General features: G+C 42.9%; 1 protein-coding gene across 4 annotated transcripts; it reads left to right on the forward strand.

Moving 5' to 3' along the window:
* Positions 1-217: 217 nt before the first annotated feature.
* On the forward strand, positions 218-4146 carry Pate1 (prostate and testis expressed 1). 4 transcript variants are annotated; one of them, XR_007588329.1, is made up of 6 exons: positions 218-740; positions 1037-1072; positions 1288-1320; positions 1609-1731; positions 2440-2677; positions 3549-4146. XR_007588329.1 is itself a non-coding variant. In XM_050119998.1 (6 exons), the coding sequence occupies exons 1-6, from the start codon at positions 689-691 to the stop codon at positions 3550-3552; spliced, it is 315 nt and encodes a 104-aa protein (XP_049975955.1). In that variant the 5' UTR covers positions 218-688; the 3' UTR covers positions 3553-4146. The 4 variants fall into 4 exon arrangements, 3 of the variants coding, with proteins under 3 accessions (XP_049975955.1, XP_049975954.1, XP_049975953.1); XM_050119998.1 differs by having other exon boundaries at positions 2440-2506; XM_050119997.1 differs by lacking the exon at positions 3549-4146 and having other exon boundaries at positions 218-823; positions 2440-2765.
* Positions 4147-8227: the final 4081 nt, after the last annotated feature.

Consider the following 8227-nt stretch of genomic DNA (forward strand, 5'->3'; position numbering starts at 1 on the left):
TTTTCTTTTATTCAAATCTTAATCACCAATATTAACTATCAGATCATGAATTATAACTCTCCCTTTTCCTCCCTTCCTCCCTTCTCTCTCTCTCTCTCTCTCTCTCTCTCTCCCTCCCTCCCACCCTCCCTCTCTCCCTCCCTCCCTTCCCCCCTCCTCTTCCCCCTCTCTTCCTCTCCCCCTCCCCCTCCCTCTCTCTCTTTTGTGTGTGTGTGTTTACAGAATGGCTGTAAAAATGTTAGAAGCTCTTAAGGGATCAAATGGCCTGCAATGAAGACAGAAGCAAAGAGCTGAGGTACACCAAAGAAAATGTCTCTGTAGGAGACCAGATAAGGAATTATACTGGCCAGGCATGGTAGTACAAGTATGTGCACAGAAGTATTTAACACATGAATTGTAAATGATAACACTTTAATAGGATAGACGTGCTCTCAGGAAAGCAGGCACTTGGTGTGTATCAGAAATCCTGAGAGTCGGAATAAATCAAGTCTAGGACTTTCCTAGTCAGTCTTTTTTCCCCAAAGTTACAAAGAAAAGAAATTAGAGTGGTCAATTTTTTTAGGACCAGGGCATACCTTTCAATGACTTCCCGAGTGTCCCACCCCTAACTCCTACTGAAGCAGCCCAACCTCACCAGTGTATAAATAGTGACACTTCCTGCCCTAACTCGAACTTTTCTTCCTCCAAAATGGGCAAGCCTCACTTAACAAGATATCTCATCTTACTCGGCTATTTGAAGGGTGAGTCCTGAGAGTCACCAGTTGGTGAGCAAAGTCCAAGATCCAGCAATGGGTGAGAAGTCCCATGATGCAGGTCAGCCGTGGTAAGCCAGCAGAAAGAGCAGCCCCTGTGTTCTGTGCCTTCCACTCACCCTGTATTAGATCACTGGGACCATGACCAAAGCCCTGTTGCCCACAGAAGAAAGTTGATGATTTACTAACAGTTTGAGAGATTCCTGGAAGCTATGAAATGGGGGTTGGAAAAGTATACTCTCTTCAGAGAGTATGATTTTTATCTTTTTGGTTTTTTCCAACAGTTTTCTCTGCATCATTTCCACATGAGATAGACAAATGTGAGTAGAAAAACGGATGTGAAGATGAGTAAGAAGGAAAAATCCAGGAGGAGTGGAGTGGGGTGGGCACTGAGGGCTCAAAGTAAACCACAAATAGACATAATTCCCACACTCAGCAAGCTAGAAGACAGAATGAGCCCTAGGGGGAGAGGGAAAGCAACCGGTGTAAATCTCAGACAGAAGTGCCAACTCACTCTCTTGTCTCACATGAGCAGCAGATAAAGTACTTGTTCGTGAAAATAACAACGGTGAGTACAAAGGAACCCTAGCCTGACCGTCTTGGCACTATGCTTCTTTTTCCTTCTGCTTCCCCTCTCTGTCCCTACCATCTTCCACGCTGGAGCTTCTGAGACTTCACGTGAACTCCTGGCACGCTTTTGGTTTCTCCCATTCTAAAAGAGACACATAACCATGCTTGGAGGGGGTTGCATGGAGCCCATGACATGGTGACAAAGTCTTCCAGCGCTAAGTATGCTTCAAACTGGAAATGGAGGGGCTCCTTCGTGGTAGTGTCATCGCGCGTGTCTCTCTTCAAGTTGTGGAAATTGTGCAGTGTAGGATGTGCCACCTCCAGTTCCCTGGGGAAAAATGCTCCAGAGGAAGAGGAATATGTACCGCAACAGCAGAAGAGGCCTGTATGGTGGGAAAGATGTACAAAAGTAAGTGGTGTGGTAAGGAGGAAAAGATGGGGAAGAGGAAGCAGGATGTGTGGGCCGCGGGGATGAACACGGGAACTTCCGGTTACTACAGACAGCCTCACTTCTAAGGTAGCTCGTAATATCACTCCTGTGATTCACTATAATGAAGGAGAAGTGGAAGTGGCTGCTGAAGCTGACGTAAAACTCAAGGCTACAGGAAAAAGCCTGAAGAGATGTGGGGGGGGGGGCGCAGAATGCAGGAGAGAAAGGATGTAATACTCACCCTCAGGAGAGCAGCCATTTGGTAATGAAAGCAGCCCTCTGTGTACCTACCCAGGCTTTTTCAAGAATGGGATTCCAAGCTATGGAAACAAAGGGGCCAGTGTCAGCAACATGCCCTGGTTGCATCTCTTTCTGAATAGGGTTATATAAGATTTCTCTAGTTTTGTACCCTCAGTGATACTCAAGCCTTGAGATTCTCTGTAGAAACCTCTCTTTTACTTAACCCCTTCTCTCATGACCTTCCTACCGCCAATGAAGTCTTAAAACTGCACGGCTACTTCTTTTCTTCTGGGTAGCCACCAACTTCCAATGCCTTCCAGTCCCTCCTGTCTGGATAATGGATCATAACACCGCATGGTGATGCTTAGATGCCAGTGTGGGTTGGAGAGGGGTTGGATTACAGAAGCCTCTGTCAGGCTTGCTGATCTGTTCTTCCCTCTTCTGCAGGGGATGGTACCATCTGGTTAAACTTCATGGGCTGCTTAAAGAACTGTGCCAATGTGAAAAACATAAGGTGGGGCTCCTATCTGGTAAACTTCAGGTGTTGCCGGGGCTATGACATGTGCAATGAAACATTTTAGACGTGCTTCAACATCTGGGTGACGAGATGGCTTCTCCACAAGGACTCCCTGTGGCTAGCACTACATTTAGAAGGACTGCAAGCACATGACTCTGCCACCTACGTGTAAGAGGAAATGCACCCTTTCTCTGAAGAGCCTTCCCATTACAAAATCAATAAAAAGTGAATAAATACAACCTTATTATAGAGATCAGCATGTGTTTGAGTTGTTAGTAAACCCATTGGATGACCAAGTACTCCAGGACGAAAGAAATAATTAAAATGCAAACGATGCTCCTTCTTTTTCTTTCTTCTATTCTATGGTATAATTTTTTTAATTTTGTATTACCATGTAAAATTGTTATGCACAATAATTGGCTTTGATGTGACATTTACATACATGAATAGAATGTATTCCAATCAAACTCACCCCGTTACTCTCCCTTGTCCTCCACTCCACCCATCACCTCCTCAACTACCCCACCCCTTCGACTTTCACTTCTTGGGTATGTGCAATTCGGTAGGTTTAATTACTGTTTAGGTAGGGTTTCTATTGCTGTGAAGAGACACCATGACCACCACAACTCTTGTAAAGAAAACATTTAATTGAGGGTGGCCGCTTACGTTTTCAGAGGTTCTGTCTATTGTGATCATGAAGGAGAAGAAACATGGTAGCATGCAGGCAGATGTGATGCTGGAGCTGAGAATGCTACATCTTGACTCAGACACAACAGGAAGTTGATTGATTGTCACACCAAGGGAAGCTTAAGAAAAAGAGTCCTCAAAGCCCACCCCCAGAGTGACACATTTCCTCCCACAAGGCCACACCTACTCCAACAAAGTCACACCTCCTGAAAGTGTCTCTTTCTCGAGATTATGGGGGCCAAATACATCCAAACTACCACAAAGAGGAGCATCTTTGAAAGGTTCTTTACAGGCATGAAGAAAGCATCTCTCCTTTTCCCAATAGTCACATTCTCTTTGGTCTTTCATCCAGGTGACAGTTCCTTCTTTCTCCACACCTGACTCATGACTCCACTTCATAATGCTGAAACCCCAGAAGAGTACAGCTATAATAGGGCCCATTCTGCAATCCACAGTGTGACGGAGAAGACTCGGCAAATCCTCTGCTCTAGGCTCCGGTGCCCGGATGCATGGAAGGGAGCACTGCAGTAGTGGCCAGAGAAATCCAGTCGCATCATCTTGACTTGTTATGCCCTTCACAACATTTCCCTGAAACAGGGAATGGATAGTTGGTCCTATCCAGTGACTGGGCCCATTGAACAGCCAGTGGCGTCCCTGGACTTAGAAGCTGACTAAATCTGGCAGGAGCTGATGCTCCCTCGCTTTAGTTATATGGAAGATGGAGGACTGAAATCTCAAGGTCCAAATCAGGAGCAGAAGGAGAGCGAGCACGAGCAAGGAACTCAGGACCACGAGGGGTGCACCCAAACACTGAGACAATGGGGATGTTCTATCGGGAACTCACCAAGGCCAGCTGGCCTGGGTCTGAAAAAGCCTGGGTTAAAACAGGTCTCACTGAACATAGCGGACAATGAGGGCTACTGAGACCTCAAGAACAATGGCAATGGGTTTTTGAGCCTACTGAACCTATTGGTTTCGTGGGAGCCTAGTAGGCAGTTTGGATGCTCACCTTACTAGACCTGGATGGAGGAGGGTGGTCCTTGGACTTCCCACAGGGCAGAGAACCCTGATTGCTCTTTGGGCTGACGAGGGAGGGGGACTTGATTGGGGGAGGGGGAAGGAAAGAAGAGACAGAAATCTTTAATAAATTAAAATAAATAAATAAATAAAAATATGGAAGGTGGAGGAAGGAGGAAGACTTTACAGAACGAACTACGAAAACTTTCCCCTCACCACCCATCACCAAGTTCTGTGTGACTGAATGTGCACACTTAACACTTCCGTTCTTACTGTTACGGTAGCATAAGGAGCCCTAGTTCATTAGAGTACACAGTTCAAATCCTTGGAAACATTTCATTGCGGACAAGTAAAAATGCTAAGAACACAATCATTTGTTCTGACTTCTAAATCTTGATTCCTGGCCTTGTACTTTCTGTTCAGTTGTAAAGCAGAGCCATATATTAACCTATCTTAGAGTGTATGTTACATCCAATTTGATAGGCAATCACTGTAATGCTTGATTCCAAATCATAGTTTAACTGAGGTTTTATTGACACATGCCCCCATCTCTTAGGTTATCTAATGAGATACATGGGAGATCAGTACTCTTCACAGCCATGAGCCCACTACTGCATCTATGTAATAAAATGGGTTCTTAGGTGCTATGTGAGCTGTCTTGGCACAGACTGGGGCTTTTCCAAGCCTGCAATAATGGCATTGGAAGCACCACTATTATCGGGAGCAGCTGTATCTAAGATGTGTGCTTGTTCCAGTACAAATAACTTCTACCCATGATGTTCAGGATTTACCTCCAGCCAGAGTGTTAGCAAATGACCCTGAATTATCTTAAAGCTACAAATGAAACAAATAACCAATTGTTATGTTAGCAATTTTTTTCCTTCATTGTTGTCTTTCAGGAACATTTTTAATCAGAGTTTAATTCTTCAGTCATGGTTGACAGAATATTTGTAAATTCTAATTTCCTCCTTATCAAATCAGTTAGCTATGAAATCAACAAACTGAGAGAGTGTGCACACGCACAGTAAGAGAGGAAGTAAAGAACAGAGCCACCTGGGTGTTCGTGTCATGAACCGTGCATTGGTGACCCTTTGAGTCTGACAACCTACTGGTCATTTTCCTGTAAGAATTATTACTTCACACACCCAGTATTATGGCTCAATGACCGGAAAAACCTGCACACTCATGGTAGCATGCCCACCTAAATGATCCACAGTTAGAAGAAGTGAGGCAGTGAGAGATTAAATTTTAGTTGCCAAAGTCATAAATGCAGGAACCCCCAGGTGTTTGATTTGCATACAGGCAGCTCTGGAAAATTCTCTAGAAACTGGTCTTGCTACAAAGAGCTAGAATTAAATACACCTGCAAATAGTGTAGAAAATATAGGGAATAAAGAAAAGGTGGCGCAGAGAGGGTCATGGGAAAGCTCATCATAAAGAAGTTGCATTTGAACTTAGAACTGTAAACTGGCATGATTGGTCAGGGTGAGGGGCAGCGGGGAGATAGAGTCATGTATAAGGATTGTGCCTCCTCTCCTGGTAAGGAGAGTGTGTGGAGCAGCTGAGCAGAGTCCCTCTCAGGACATTCTAGTTTCTGTCATTTGTTTCTGAGCTCAGTGATTTATTTTCTCCTAGCACTTAGGAAATTAACCGTGGCCCTCGGGGTTTTAGGCAGTTCTGCCCTAGGTTGAGAATTTGGCTTTCTGTTTAGGGGTGAAGTAAGCTTTCCTTCTTTACAGAGACTCATGATATAGGAGAGGAGGACACTGACAGGTCCCTGTGAGATGGAAACGGAGCATGGTTTCTGTCCCTCCCTCTCCGAGTCAACCCTGGAGAAATTCTGAGGTTGAGTAATCTTCTGAATCAACTCACCCTCAACTACAGCGATTGCTGCTGTGTCTTTGAAATCACATGTCTGAGCTAGCATTTGTTCTTCTCGTGCAGCACTGAGACCCACGTCATTTCCTGTTGCCAGTCCCTTGGTTAAGGGTTTTCATGGCATGTTATTCTTCTCCCCTGATCATAGTGTCCTGAGTAGATGCTCTTGCTCACTGCACCTAGATAAAGGTATTTGGTTGTCCTCAGTGTTAGCAAGATACCTGTATGTTTTCCTTTCTTTGCTTACCCATTCCCTCTGAGGCAGGGTCTCTCTATGTAGCCTAGCCTGGCCTTGGACTTTTGATCATCCTGCCTCAGCCTTCAGTGTGCTGGAATTATGGGTGATTCACCACTCCAGTCTGTAGGTTTTATCTTATTAATCTATTATCCAGAAACTTTCTGTTCTAAGGTCATAGCACATATTGCCTAAAGTAGTGAAATCAGGCATGGCCTGTAATGTTAGAGAAAATTCTGCTCTTGCCTGTTTCCCACGCATCACTGAGACTTAACTAATTTGATAGCTTAAATGAGAAATTTGGCATCATCCATACTAGATTTTTAATGTGAAGCTACAGAGAAATATTATGAGACAAGACATCCCTCAACTGCCCATCACTCACCCTTAGTAGCTATAGATTACATTTTAGGGAGTCTGAGTCACCACAGTATGACTTTTCTTTAAGGTATCTACCTTATTACTATGATAGAGTCAGGATTCACTAAAGAATCAGAACTGATAGAATGAATATATACATATATTCAAACACACTCTCACACACACATGGATGCACAAATCCAGCTTTTTTAAAAATTCATTTATTTATTGTATACACAATATTCTGCCCATATATATGTTTATATACCAGAAGAGAAAGCTAGCTCTCACCATATTATTGCTGAGAATAAACTCAGGACCTCTGGAAGAGCAGAGCCATCTCTCCAGCCCCAAATCCAGCTTCTTTTTGCTTTTTTTGTATTAAAATATGTCTATAAAGCTTGTTACCTTTGCATTTATTTTTCCTCTCTAATTTTTTCCCGAAATTAAGCTTATGAACGTAATATTCATATATATATATATGTATTGTTATTTTAAATATATTTTCATATTAATACATGTATATGATGTATTTAGCTCAAATCCTCCCCAATCCTTCACCTACTCTTATCCCCAATACTTTTTCCCTTAACTTTGTGTGCTCTCTCTTTTTGTCACTACCCTCTGAAGCTATTTAGTGCTTCCTGAATGTTCGTGGGTATGGGATCATCTACTAGGTCATGGGTCACCTTTCAGGACCTGTATGCCTAAAGAAAACTGACAAACACTCCCCAAGAAGCTATCAGTAGACAATAGCCCCTCGGACTCTGGTGGGATATCGTGAACTTCTGACACACCCATGCTGGGATTTTGTCTGACTTGATCTTGCGTAAGTCTTGTGCACACAGTCTCAGCCTATGCAAGTCTATATGTGCAACTATGTTGTCGTGTCCAGCAAATGCTTTTTCCCCTACAGACATCTGTGCCCTGTGGTTCTTACAGTCTTTCTGGTTACTCTTCTGTGATGATCCCTCAGCCTTGGGAGAAGAGGGTATGATAGAGATGTCTCACTTAGAGTCAGGCATTCCAGTCTCTTATTCTCTACACTTTGAGAGAACATGGGTCTCAGTATTAGTTGACATCAACAAACAAAAAGAAGCTTCTCTGACAAAAGTTGAGAGTTGCATAACCTATGGATGTAAAGATAAGAATTTAGGGGCAGTTTATTACTAGGTCCATTTACAGAGTTAGTTGTAGCATCCCTAGCACACAAGTCATTTCTTGTTGGTAATGGATTAATCACGGGTTCTGGAGTCTTTGTTTTCTTTATTTGCATATCTGGTATCATAAATGACTATGGATATTGTGTTATGTGTAGTAACAATTTATATTCCTCCTTTGTATTCTTGGTGTACTTTATTTAATTGTTCATTTCTTATTATTTAATTTGTAGTTGACCTTATATTTATTTATATGAAAGAACTTTGGTAAATTTAGGAGACAAACCATCAGATAATTTTTTCTAATTACATTCCTATAATTTTTCCAAGAGGAATGATTTTAATTTATCAAGTATTTACTTTAATGTGTGGTTAAATCTAT

The sequence above is a fragment of the Alexandromys fortis genome, unplaced genomic scaffold (assembly GCF_014885135.2).
Source record: "Alexandromys fortis isolate MF-2015 unplaced genomic scaffold, M_Fortis_MF-2015_v1.1 scaffold_168, whole genome shotgun sequence".
Lineage (NCBI taxonomy): Eukaryota > Metazoa > Chordata > Mammalia > Rodentia > Cricetidae > Alexandromys > Alexandromys fortis.

What these genes read in the sequence shown, in the direction of transcription:
- Pate1 (XM_050119996.1), top strand. Translation starts at nt 689, where the DNA reads ATGGGCAAGCCTCACTTAACAAGATATCTCATCTTACTCGGCTATTTG. An exon ending in CTTACTCGGCTATTTGAAGG is followed by an intron (nt 741 to 1,036) that starts GTGAGTCCTGAG and finishes TTTTTCCAACAG; the next exon opens with TTTTCTCTGCATCATTTCCA. An exon ending in GGTGGGAAAGATGTACAAAA is followed by an intron (nt 1,732 to 2,439) that starts GTAAGTGGTGTG and finishes CCTCTTCTGCAG; the next exon opens with GGGATGGTACCATCTGGTTA.